Source organism: Rhamphochromis sp. 'chilingali', assembly GCF_963969265.1.
Source record: "Rhamphochromis sp. 'chilingali' genome assembly, chromosome: 13".
In the NCBI taxonomy this organism is placed as follows: domain Eukaryota; kingdom Metazoa; phylum Chordata; class Actinopteri; order Cichliformes; family Cichlidae; genus Rhamphochromis; species Rhamphochromis sp. 'chilingali'.
The window spans coordinates 23657397-23671289 of NC_137940.1; the positions used below are offsets into that span (position 1 = coordinate 23657397).

Consider the following 13893-nt stretch of genomic DNA (forward strand, 5'->3'; position numbering starts at 1 on the left):
CCTTTCCTCCATTTACTGAACCAATCCCACCACTCCCAGCGACAACTGATAAAAACCACTCAGCTCTGCTAGATTTACATGTGCAGTATCTTGAGTGGAGATCTAGCATTCTTATCAGGCTACAAAGCCAACATCAAGGGTATATTTTCCCTCTTCTCTTCTCTTTTCTTCTCTGTTACTGACCACCACTCTTTTTTTTTTTTTTTGTTCCTTCCTCATCGTCAGGAGATGATTCTGAAACGAGCAGCGGATATCGCGGAGGCCCTCTATACAACAGTCCCAAGAGGGCACAACCAGCTAGCCAGTCTTGGCAGCAGCTCTGTTCATGCTGGCATGATGGCAGTAAACTCTTTCACCGGGTCAGAGGTGGCACAAACAGCCAATCAGGGTGAGCAAACACACCAGGAAACAATTCTGGCCTATTGTCATGGGAAAAGGAAAAAATGTTTATTTGCTGTTGTCCATTTAGGGATGACAGCAGGGTGGGGGGGGGGGGGGGGGGGGCAACTGGCATTTTATTTTTCATGTGGGAAATTTAGAGATAGTGATTTAAGAGCATGGAGCAAATAAGAAAGTGTGAAAAAGGAGGACAGGAGGAGGAGAGGTGACAGTAAGAAACGGGGAAAACTTGAAAGAAAGATGGTGAGAGAGTGAAGAATGGAGAAAAAGAAAGCCGTGGATGGAGTACGATGGAGAAATATGAGTGGGTCCTAGGGGTGTGTATATTAGACTGGGGTCGGCCCCTGTCTGACAGAGAGAGATGTGGGTGCAGTCAGTGGTGATTCATCACATGTATCGGGGGAACCAGAGGAGAGTGGATGGACCAGCCTCTGGATGCATCTCAATAATTCCAATGAGCTTCCTCTGCCCTTCATTTTCATCCGGAAACATTTTTAACCTATCGTTTGTTTCACCCTCATATTAGATGAAAATGTAAACTTAATCAGGGAGGAGCAGAGTGATGAAGAAGTGAGACAATACTTGTGATGAGTAGCCTTTGTTACACTAGAGCAGGGGTGTCAAACATAAAGCCCGGGAGCCAGAATCACCTCAGTAAAATCCGTTTTGACATCCCCACACTAGAGAGTGGAAATTTCAGATGTTCAGTTCCAGCCATTTTTCCCCCACCTATGTTATCATGTTGTATATTGTATAGATATTGTGTAGGCTCACTTTGTGTCTTCAAAGCAGCTCTGACCCATGGGTGCCCTGTAGTGTCTGGTACTGGGATGTTGGCAGTTTGTGATGTGGAGTGATGCATCCGTGTATGAGGGATGTTCCTGAATCCTGTAGAGTTTGAAGGCCGGGTGAACAGATTGGGCACCATTCATGTGCAGGCAGGGCACACCGTCGTGCAGGGCAATGTGCAGGTGGGCGTTACCACGTCACATGAATGGCAGTACCCGAGGCTTCACAGCAAAACACTGCAGTGAAACAATGATTTTCACTTTGCCCGTCAGCGGTTTTAGTGTTGTAGCTGATCAGTGTGTATTTATAGTCTTCCATTTTACATTGTTCTCCTTCTGTTCACTGCCCCTGTAAAGCATGAAAGGTCCTGTCAGAAATACTAGCTTCATTCTTTGTAAATTACAAGAGAGCCGCCAAGGCCTTTTACCGTTAATTGCCTTATCAATATATCTAATTCTGAAGAGGAGCCAGCAGAGTGATAGTCCTCTTGTTTCAGGCGTTGGAGGGGGGGTGCGGCTATATCCCTCTCATATCATTCTTCCTCCACTCTGTTCATTGCTTTTTTTCTCTCCCATATGCTGTCTAAGATTTTTCTAAGAAAAAGCAAAACATTTCTTCTGGCTTGTAATGCTATGTCCATTAGTATGAAAAAAGGAGCATTTGGCAGCAGCTGCATGTAGGCTTTCTTGTTTTGGTATGCCTGCCATCTGCTATACCTCTAACACTCTCCATCCCCCTTTCTTTCTCTGTCTTTAGGTTTCAGTAGGAGTACAAGCAGTGTGTCCCCTCATGGTTATGTCCCCAGCTCTACTCCCCAGCAGAGTAGCTACAGCTCTGTCTCCACTAGCATGAATGGCTACGCTAACTCTGGCATGGCAACCTTGGGCACCTCACCCAACTTCCTCAATGGATCTGCAGGCAACTCGCCCTATGCTAGTGAGTAAATACAGTGCATACTAGAGCTGAAAGTTTGGGTGGGGATCAGCATTTTGTAAATGACAGAAGACATCTCTGAGAGGAACTGAGAAGCACGGCAGGAAACAAGAATCGACACGACAGGAGAAAGTATTTCAGTTCAGCTGGCTCATCTGTTTCTTTAAGAGCAGAGTCAAACACAAATCCCCGCTTTATTGGCCAGGGGAGGAGATCACCTAGCACGTCCCAACACCTCCTCGACACACACGTGCACACACACACACACACACCACCTCTGCTCACACACACTCACCCTCTACATTAAAGACTCTTGATTAAATCAATAAACTAATTGCTAGAGAAGCAATTCCATTTCAGCTCTTTGATTCCTGGGTGTTAACAAGTATTTTAACAGGCTCATCGGCCCCACACAGACACTTTCAATCAATGGCCCCTCGGCCTGCCTTTGTAGGTCCAATTTTCATTAATTGATTAGTTAGGCCCCTTCATAAATGGATTATGACTTTATTGCAAGGATTTGTCAGGAAGAGCCATAAAAGCTAAGTGTTGGATAATAACAACAATAAAGGCAGAGGCAGATATCACAGGGCAGGTGAAATACGGCTCAGCTGATTGTAAAATCACTGAAGGGGGAAATGCTCTTAGTGTATTAGCAGACAAAAGACAAACCCGAGAGAAGTGGATGGATGGGATGATGTCAGAGGACATGATTTGGATTGTGAAGAGTTGGGTCATTTGGCTGTGTGTGCCTCTCATGAGGGTGAATTACAGTGGCCACAGTAAATCCAGCTAACGGCTATCTTGTACAAAGCTTTTGATTTCATTTCAGAAGCACTGAGAAGCTCTTTTAGATATGAATATGTTCAAAAAGTTTCTCTATCTTGCATTTGAAATCTTCAATCCACCGTTCCAGAGGGGATGTCCCAAAAGTACAAATCCACATCTAGCCCTTAAATTACATGACATATGGTTAACAACTGTTTAGAGTGCTTTTAAGGTGGTGAATGATGCCTAATGTGCAGTTAAAATGCAAAGAGCCAGTGGGCAAGCATATTGCTTATGTATTCTAATTTTTTAAACCTTGTTGGTTAAAACCTCTAGCATAAATATCTGTGATAAAGTAGATGTGTGGGAGCTTTGTTTGTAAGTTGCCCTGAAAACAAATTACAGGTTACAGTACCTAAAGTTGCTGAGGAGATGTTTATCATCCCCTGAGCACAGGATGAGTCATCAAAACAGATTGATCAGAAGGGGGAAAAAACGACCTCAGGCCATTTTCAGCATTTTCCAACTAAACACATTTTTGTGTAAGATATGGAAAATCTCTTTGCCAAATAATTGCTTAACAGCACAACAGGTAGCAAAACAAGTCTGAGCCAGTTGATCTGAAAACAACATGTCACCCCTCCTGCCATCATCCATTGACCAGTCCCCTTCTGTTCGTCCCATCTGCCTGTCCTCTGCCCTCGGCCCTCTCTCTAACCCCCTTTCTGCCATCGTCGTCCCTTCCTGTCCTTCTTCCCTGACATACACCTATGACGCCCCTTCCTAAAACACCCTCTCCTGCCCGTCTCTCTCTCTTTCCCTCAGTCGTCCCGTCCAGCCCGACGATGGCGTCGTCGACCAGCCTGCCCTCCAACTGCAGCAGCTCCTCTGGCATCTTCTCCTTCTCTCCAGCTAACATGGTGTCTGCAGCCGTCAAGCAGAAGAGCGCATTTGCCCCCGTTGTCCGACCCCAGAATTCCCCTCCTCCCACGTGCACCAGCGCTAATGCTAACAGCCTGCAAGGTAAGCCGCTAAGTAGCCTCACGCTAACTTGCTGATGAATTTGAAATTTGCAGTATGAGCACAGTAAAAAGTTTTAGTAAAAATATTTGCTAGGAATTGTTCACCCTCAAGCTTTAATCCTGCTTTTCCTCACCTCCTATGATAACGTCTCACTTTTACTCCTTCGATTTTCCTTTTTCTTCCTCCACTCCTTTTTTCCCCCCCTTTCTTGGCCCTCCCTCCACTCTCCTTCCTCACTGTAGATCAGTCTTTTGTGGACTCTAGCAAGTACTCATCAGCCAGCTCTCTGCAGGGCCTGGCCTTCTCCTGAAGTATGTTACTCCTCGCTTTCATTTTTCTCTTTCTCTGTTTTGGCTTTCCACTCCACGCTATCCCAGACCGCTCATTTGCACCATCCTGCCCTGCCCTTCCTTCTCGTTTCTGTTTTTATTTGTCACTCTTGACTTGTCAGATAGTCATCATGCTACCCCATATGTGTTATATTTCCTGTTTTCACTTCCTGCTTCCTGCCCGTCCTCTAGTTGGTGCGTCTGCGGGGGGAGGGTGTGAAGGGAGGTCGTTATGCCACCACGGGTCACTCTGTTCTCTCATTTCCATCGAATGCGGCACGGGGTCTGTTCGTCTGGGCAGGATGTTGTATGGTGCTGAGATCCTGAGAGAGAGAAATGATGGATGGGAATCTTTATCAGAGCCCCAAGCTAAGCACTTCCTCACTTCCTTCGTCGGCGTTGATGAGCTCTGACCACTGTGACCTAAGGGCCAATGGCCACTATGCTCTGATCACACTGACACGCGCACACACACACACACACACATGCACACACCATTCTGTTAATCCCAACAAGTGGGAGACACTTAGGAAATAACCTGGGAATTAGTGGATTGAAGAGTGGGGGAAATCAATAAGGAGCCAATATGTTATATGAAAAATTTATATCTGTGATGGTTTCTGTGTAAGAAAAAAAAACAGGATAGAGGGAAGGAGTGATGGGGGGAGGTGGCTTGTGGGGAGGCGGAGGTGCAATAGTTGGTGCTATACGGAGGTAAAGATGTGAGTATATCTCATGGATTTCATTTCCATGTTTGAGCCTAATTTTCATCACCTCTGTCATTCCACATCAGTTCATACTCTCCCCACCCTCTCGTTTGAGTCATTCTCCATAATGCACATAATAGGCTTGCACCATGTAGCTGTTAACAATTAACAGCGGCAGCTCTTGCATGAAGCTGTTTAGGAGGCCTGTGAGAAGCTGAACAATGTTGTCGATGCGCGGCCAAGGCAGCGGCGGAGGGAAATGTTTTGATTCCTGGGGCCTCGGAATGAAGAGATAATGAGGGAGAGTCGTCTTTGTTCGCCAGATGCTGGAGCACATTGCTGTTATGTGACTGTTGTGATGACAGATGAAACCCAGCAATCACATGACTGACCTTTCTCTCTCTTTCTTTACCCCTCAATCTCCCATTCACTCCTTCTACCTCCCCCTCTTTTCCCACAAAGCAGCGATTCCCGGGATGATCGTTCCACCCATGTAGAGGATCTGGGATAGCTGGAGATTTGGGAATGTTGAGAGGGAAAAAAAGACAGTAGCGGAGTCTGGTGAGTCTCTGTTATGCTGCAGAGCTAAAGTGAAGGAAGTCAAGATAAAGACGCAGGACTCTGTTAAACTCAGGCCTTTCCATTGGGATTTCATCTGAAGGCGATAGGAGAGAAAGAAAAAGGGGACAATATGAACCTTTTGTGATGTTATTTCCCTCTTGGTTGAAATAGTGTAGCTTCTCTGACACCATGTTGGATGGAGTGTATAGAGACTGATAGTTTGCCCACAGTGTGACACTGACCTCATGAAAAGAGCATTTATTTATCTTTGTGTTTATGCCTGTAAGGTTTGGGTTTGATTACTGGAGGCCCCCACGCCGCCTTGCAATCCATAACTCGCACAAACAACAGCGAAGTGTTGGTTTGGCCATGAAGTTTACAATAACTTCAGTCACAAACAAAGGAGCTTTCCTTACCGTTTCCGCCTCTCTAAAACCGCAGAGCGACACAGTGGCCAAATGGAGAAGGAAAAAAAAAGTTCAGCAACACAGAAAAAAATAGAAAATCAACCATTGATTTTGCTGCTAATTTTCCAATAAATCTTAAAAATTGTCTAGCAAAACTGCCCCAAGCTGTTTAAACATCACGCCTTGCTTTTATTTTATTTTATTTTTTTAAATCTCTCTCTCTCTCATTTTGGTTGGTTTGTTTGAATTTTAATAAAACTGTGAGGATAGAGCTGTTTGCAATATGCTTTTTCTGCTTGACATGTGAAGACAAGGTGACGATGAGAATTTAGCCAAAACTGACGAGGTTTTTAGTGAAGACTTGAAAAGCCAGAGGATGTGTGTGCGTCCAGCCAGCACTGTAACTGAAGGAGCCTAGCAAATATCAAATTAGAATAAATGCGTGATATATGTGATATATTTTTGTATATATAAAAAAAATGTTCATTTTGGGGTTTTTTTCACTTCTTTACTCTTTTTTTTGCGATAGCTCTAGTTTGAAATGTAAACATTAAATGTCTTAAGGCAGCTTCTCAGTACAGAAGATAGATTTACTGCGTCTTGTCAATATCTCATTTGCTAAACATGAGAAACATGGGTTTGGATACAAAAAGGGGATCCCTGTAAAATACCCTATAAATAATGTATTTATCCCTTGTATTTGTACATTGACTCTCACCCTCGTTTAGTTGTGTTGTGTAAGTTTAATACAGTAAGTGAACACTTTTCGCAGTGTTTCGTTTCATTATTTGCTGTTGTCTCTCACTATTTAAATGTGACTTTTTTTTAAAATCTTTGTTCCTTTTTGTTTTTTGTATGTTGTTTTGCATCAGTATGCCATGCTTCTGTTTGTTGATTCAAAACATGCCATTGTCTATTTTTGTATTATTTGTAAGTTAATAAAAAAATCTTTTTTTTTTCCTTATGAAAATGTTTATTGTACGGCAAAAAAAGTAGCATCCTATTCAGAGTATTTCGTTGAAGTAGATTTTTTAAGAATATAAACACACATTAATATATACTGTAAATCTATATCTTTTTGTTTGAACTCTGAGGCTTTCAGATTGATACTGTTCTTGAACTGATAATATGCATGGGTTCTTCTCTTGAGTGACTCTTTCTTTATGTGTGTGGAAAACCAAGAGAACAAACAAATTGCTCTGTTTTTCTTTCTTTGTGTTCCTCTTTTTTGCCTCCCTCCTCTTCCTCCTCCTCCTCTGTTCTTCCCTATGTTATTTATGCCTGCTTACATACTGTATCTATATACTCTTTCTTTTATTTCTGTCACTGTAATCTTTACCAGCAGTCTAGATGCCTTAACAATGCAAACCCATTCTTCATTCAATCATGTGTACAGTTTTTCTACCCTCACCACAATTGTCTGTTGCCACAGAGGAATTCATGAGAACTTGGGGACAAAGCACAAACCCACTCTGTTTGGTGGTAAAGCCAGACTAGAATACAAAGAGCCATAATTCAACAATCACACACACACCCCGATGTACTATAATACTGCAGCAATGGCACGCTTTGAAGGACAAGTCGGAGCGGCCTTTCTCAGCTGTGCTTCCTGCACGTTCGGAGAAACACTTTTTGTAGCAATTATGTAGCTTTTTTTTAATGATTTTGGCAGCATGATAGTGACATTTCTCATCAACCACAGGATCACAACAGTACGACAACACATGGCTGTTTTTATTGTAGTACAGAGGGGCGCACAGTGAAGACAAGCGCTGCCACAGCACAATTTTAATCTCTACACAGAGTCGTAGGTCTGACTCCAGTATCCGACAGTCAACCCAGCCCCCAGTCCTTCACCGTCTGTATTGGCCTTTGGACAATACAGCTTCATTTCAAGCTAAACAAGACTAAAAAGAACATGTGATGAACCACAAAAGGGAGCTCCTTGGCCCATCAGACATTTCTGTAGTCTTTTTTTTTTCTTTTTTTTCGTGTCTGCCGTGTGTCTTCAAGCTGTTGCTGGACAGAGAATAGGGCTTTTTCTCTCTCTGCTTTTTCTTTTCTAGAGCCTGGTTTTGTTAAGGGGGTAGAAAGGACCGTTTTAACAGAGGCGCCTGCTGACAGACGAGTGTTTTTCAGGCACTTGTGTGCCTGTGCCGGTCTGGGCCAGGGCGGGAGGGGCCGCAGCATATCTGTTTCAAATGAACTACAGAGGTCTGTTGTCATACAATGGCATCTTTGTAAGCAAAAGTTCCATCCCAAATATGAGTATCAGTAATGGGTGACAAAGTTTTTGTATTTAGGTAACAAACAACAAAAAAAGAAGAAGATGCAAACCAAATAGCTGGTGTCTATTTTTTCCTCTGTTTGTCTTTGACTGCAAATACACTGAACAGCTCTATGATATAAGGGAAGAAAAAAAATCTACTGTATAGATTGTTATTGTTTTTGATGAAAATTGAGCTGTAAGATAACTTTTGGAATCTCACAATGTTGAATTAAAGTTACCTCTTGTCTGTGACTTTGTCAGGTGTCCTTTTATTTCAAAATATGCCTCATTCCTGATTTATTTTATGTTACCGGTTTTCTCTGGGCTTTTTTTTTTTCACTGAAAATGCCTTCTCCAATTAGCTGACAGGCAGCTGACTAAGAATAGAGGAGGAACGGCTACGGCTTATTCCACAGGTCAGAAACAGGCCTGCATCCTTTCCCCTGCTCGGCTCCTTTCTCTAATGAATCTAATTCATTAATGCATTACTGATGGCATGGTGAACATGGTTAGCCTGACAAGTTTCCTCCTAAACATATTAGTTAATGATGATTCCAAGGTTATTAATTGCAAAGGCACCAGCCCACCATAATTGAGTCATCATTTGCATACCCGGTCATCAGCAGAAAATTAATTTCTTTTTTATTTTTTGCATATCTAATTTAGAAGGCTGCGATTGGATTAGCTCGTGAAAACAGCGGATCCCAGGATTCTGCTGACCTCAAAGTATTCCAGGGTCTCCTCGGTAACTGGAGGCTTCCGCAACACCAAGGGGCGGTGAGGGGGGAAAGCAAGACGACCTGGAAGTACTGATGAAATAAGGGCTCGTAAACACTGCGTGCGCTTGTGTGTGTTTGCCTCCCTAATTGCCTAAAGGTTCATAACAACACACAGTCTTTTTTTCCTCTCTCTACTAAGTCTAATAACAGAGTTGATAGTTTGCTGACAAACAGTAAAGTGGGTGGCGGCGTGCATGATTTAGCAGTAAGAGGTGGGATATTGAATTATGGAGGTTGCACACTTAGTCCCGAGGAAAATGAATCCTGGAGCCTAATGTTTTTGATTAGCAAGCCGAGCACCAATGCCGCGTTGCACCGAGGGATTCGGCTTCCCCTAAATGTAGCTTCCAGTGCAGCACATATACACACCTACACACACTGAAACACGCACACACTCATAAATCATAAATACACATAGACAAAAGGTGAACGCATTTTGCTCTTTATTTCCAGCTGCTTTTCAGGCCCCAGATAGACTGGTCAGTGTGGGAGGAGGACAATAGGAGTGGGAGGCCGAGGGCAGCGTGGAGCCAGCAGACCTCAGCCCTCTGGAGACGTAACATTAAAGACGCTATTCCTGGAGAACTACTCCACTGGATAGAGCCGGCAGAGCCCTCGCACATCAAGAGAGGTGCTGTTCAGGAGCTTCTGTGCTACTAGTACCCTAATGAAATATATTAATGCACACATTCCTCGCTCTCCTACTCCACCTCCTTCTTTTTTCTCATTCTCCTCCCTGCATGGACACATGAAGGGAGGAAGAGCGGAGAGATGTATTTGAAAGAAAAACAGGAGTCCCCATGGGGATCTCGGATAAAGAAGAGGAAAGGAAAGAAATGGAAAGGAGAGAGGATGTGAGTGTGTGTGTAGGGGGATATTCAGAATGGAGGCGAGGCTTAGACAGCGAACAAAACACAAGGAGAGGAGGGATGAATATTAATAATATTCTGTGTTGGAAAATAGTCACAATGGACATCATTGAAAGACGCAGAGAGGCAACGGGAAGCGAGAGCCATCCCCGGCCTTACTTACTGAGCGTGTGCGCACCTTCCTGCATGCGCACGAACACGCCTGCCATATTTGAGCACACCTCGAACAAGTGTGTACTCACAGTCGGGTTTTGCGCGCCCGCTTGCGAGGGTGTGTGGTCGTTTCCCACAGTAATTATCCCGATGACTGTGGGTGTCTGTCTATGATCTGTGTGGTACCTGTCAGAGGGAGCCCAGCAGAGCCCGTGCTTTATATTCCCTGTAATTGCTGCTGCTAATTTACTGTGCGTTGGCCTAATGAGTAGGGAGATGAGGGGCTGGGGTATGTAATGGATGTTAGAGAGATAGAGATAGAGAGATGGATTTCACCACTGGCGGCACACAGAGAGGGAAGAGGGGAACTGTGTGTGTTAAGCAAGCATGTAGAACACTTATCTTTATTGTTCTACTAAAATGAAAAAAAAAAAAAAAAAAAAAAACCAAAACAAAAGATAAGCTATTTGCCCCTCCAACACCACCACCACCCTCCTCCTCCTGCTTTCCCTCTCCCTCTTTCTCCCCCCTCCAGCTGACAGTACAGTGGCGACTACAGCGAGCGCATTAGACGAGCTTTTTGTTATGTTGATTAATGATAAAAGCAAATCCATAAATAATATAGATTATTTATTCCATTTATTCACATGCTAATTAGAGCTAGAAACAGATACCTCAGAGAGATGGCCCTTTTTTTTTTGTACACCCCCCTCATCTGTTCCGGTGCAGTCAGATAGATAGACCAGCTGACATTCACCCACACGCATAGACAGTCACACGTTAATGTCATTCACACTTTGAAGCACCAATGGTATCTTGTGATGGGGACACGTCCACCCTTCATTTCTCCCTAATGAGGTCATGATAGAGGCCAGCGGTTTCGGCACGCCGCACACACCCCTCTGTTTTTCCAGGCGCACACATTCGGCGAGCGCTGGATTGACAGGGTCGTCTTTGATTGATGCACCGCGGTTCTTCCACATGTTCTACAGCTCACTCATTTAATTATGTTTCCTAAGCATCATTAAGTACCATTATATTCTATCATATTGTAATGAGAGAGGTGGCCAGTCACAGGACAAGCTAATTGGTGATTAATGTTGTGTATCAGTGAGAGACGAACGCAAGATTGGCCGTTTAATGACAAAACACTGTATTTAAGTGCTGAATGTGTAAAAAAACACAAACAGAGAGGGGAAATTAGAGAGAGTGTGATTGAAATCAAAACAGATATGGCCTCTTAGAGGTCTAATCTCTCACCTTTCCCTTCACACACACTCAAACACACACCTCCCTCCCTTCCCTCCTACCTTAAACACACACAAACTTCCTGCATTATTCTGAATTGTTCACCTCTTAGCTGCATTAAGGACACTTACTCAGGTAATGCTGGAGCCTGTCTCTGCAAACATAACTTACCTGCTCCTTGAGATTAACCGCTAACTCAGTATTGATGCACTGGCTGCATCACAGGTACACACACACACACACCCAGCACACAGATACAAACATCCTCATCTGGTATTGATACGCCGCGCGGCTGTAGGTGTTTCCATTTAAGGTCAGTCGATTGCCTTAAGTATGTAATGTTAGGAGGGGGGTCCGTAAACATGTCAAATTAGCAGTAATGAATGACCAGGCACTGGCAGGGGGAACTGTCAGGGTGCACGGCCAGGACAATACATTACCCTGAGTTATCCTAGTCTGTCCTCATTGTAACACACCCACAGTGACTGAGCAGACACGGGGTGTAAACTAGTGGGACCCATTCAGCGGTCACACACTCCACTTTAATGGTCCGTGTGGCTGATTGGTGCCCAGGAGATGAAAAAGACTCGAAACAAGAAGTAGACACGTCACCAGAGCACGGAAAGTTCAGGGTAAAATATTCTCAAAGCAAAGTTTAAAGATTGATGGACACAACCAGGAAGGTAGAAGGGGAAAAATGCATGAAAATAGATAGAGAGATAGATAGAGGACTAAGCTAGAGGGAGAGAAAACAAACTGTGGTATTTATTTTTTCTTCTCAGTGTTGAAACAGGAAAAGGACCTCTGGTTTAATAAACCATGAATCCTTTCACAGAGGGTTTGTATGTTATTCTTCGGAGGAACAGATACGTGAGGAGGAGAGGAGAGCGAAAGAGAAGCAGGGAGCAGCAGGGGGGGAAAAAGAGAAAAAAAAAGATGCTCTGCAGCCATATGAAATTTGCTCTCCCCACTTTACCAACACACACACTTATACATCCACTCTTCAGCCCACTTCCAGGCTGTATGTTAGTTTTGGGTAAGAAGTGTGGGATGAGGAGGGAGGGATACACATCCTTTCCCCCTCCTCCTCCTCGGACTGGAACTGAAGAAGCATAAATGAGAAGTAGAAGATATACTTTCCATCTGTAAACACTCAAATTCCTCTCTCTTCTTCCTCTCTGCATTGTGAAAACGACCTTCTAACATATCCTGTCCACACGGAAAATCATCTGTTCACCACAGGAAAGCGCTCGCATCAGTATGTGGCACATACGCACAACGAGACTGTCCACTTTAATTTCTGAGCTTGTCCCAACTATATGCACAGTACTGTGGCAATGGTGATAAATAAACATGTACACAAGCGTGAACCTACTGTTTCTGTATGTTGTCTCCTCGCCTCCCACACTCCTCTCCACGTCTTCTCTCTCTCTCTCCCTCCCCTTCCTGTAACAAAGGTTACATTGATCATGTTTCTAAAAGAGTCTCTGTATTTCCACATGGCCCAGCCTCTGATATGTTTTTCTTGGCAGGTCCGACTTCTACTTTTGTCATTCACTCAGCATATTTTAACAAATTAGAAACATTAGAAACCGGGATCGCGGCAATGTTTTGGTTTGGTTTCGAAACTCTTACAGTCCCCACAATTATATTTCAAAACACGGGCGAATTGTTTGACAGCCTGAGCGGAATAAAACCCCTAAAACAACTTATTCATTAGAAACACATGCTCTCGCAATTACAGCTTAGCATTATGTTAATGTGTGTTTGCACTGGTTCATTTGTTGTCGTGTGAAAGGCTACGTCGCCAGAGTGCGAGCTCGGGTTCGAATGTGTGCCTGCTTACACGCGCGTGCCCTCTTGCGCGATTGCGTGCCGCATGTGTGTGCGTGCGCGTGTTTAAGGGACAAAGGGACACAGTGCTCCACATAACAGCATTACAGATGGCTGTTGTGAGTGGTTGTGACAGTGAAAGCGAGTGAGTTCCCACTCCATACAGATGTACTCTGAGTGACCTTACAAACACAGTGGAACTAAAACAGGCCCCCTACCTCTCGCTCTCACTCTGGCACACACTGTCAATTCTCACTCAGCCCTTGCGGGGCACTAAAAGTTGTTTCCTGAGCCAGGAATACATCAAGGGCCAAGAATATATAAGCAGGGAGCAGGAGAGATGCATAGCTAGGGTCCAGGAAAGCATAACTTGGACTAAGTAAATACTGGACTGAAGGATTAGTAGCTTTTGCCACCTATAAAAGCAAGGCTGCTATGCCAGGGGAAGTTAACGACCACACGCTCTGACTTTACCGTGGATTGTTTTACCAAGGAGCTGCTGTGGACAAAGAGGACATTTCAACAAGATCACGTTATGGAGGAAAAGAGGAATACGAGAAATGACTTAAACAATTGCCCCCTTCCTTTCACTGACTTTGAGACAATTCAAAAACGACTCGAGTCAGGAGAGGGGTGATCTTTATGTTTCACTTTGTGAAAAGCCCAGGCCCACCACTGTTGCTGCTACTTTTAATTTTCTTTTGGATCCTCCTCTCAAGTAAGAGAAAAATGCTTAACTATTTCTAATATCTCGAAATTGTATAGCAACATTATTTGCAATGATTACAACAGGTATATGTAAAAGTTAAAATGGTGCTTTTCCATT

At 43.9% G+C, this 13893-nt stretch overlaps 1 protein-coding gene across 5 annotated transcripts in view; it reads left to right on the top strand.

The window, feature by feature from the left end:
• The window catches only part of LOC308408878 (transcription factor COE1), a 55721-nt gene extending 47284 nt beyond the window's left edge, over window positions 1-8437 (top strand). For 2 of the 5 annotated variants that reach the window (XM_080901312.1, XM_080901308.1), the window contains exons 13-17: window positions 226-388; window positions 1945-2124; window positions 3715-3912; window positions 4155-4223; window positions 5414-8437. In XM_080901312.1, the coding sequence (XP_080757438.1) occupies window positions 226-388; window positions 1945-2124; window positions 3715-3912; window positions 4155-4222 (609 nt within the window). In that variant the 3' untranslated portion in view covers window position 4223; window positions 5414-8437. Of the gene's footprint in view, window positions 1-225; window positions 389-1944; window positions 2125-3714; window positions 3913-4154; window positions 4224-5410 lie in introns of all 5 variants that reach the window. The other 3 variants (XM_080901309.1, XM_080901310.1, XM_080901311.1) reach the window with 3 other exon arrangements.
• Window positions 8438-13893: the final 5456 nt, after the last annotated feature.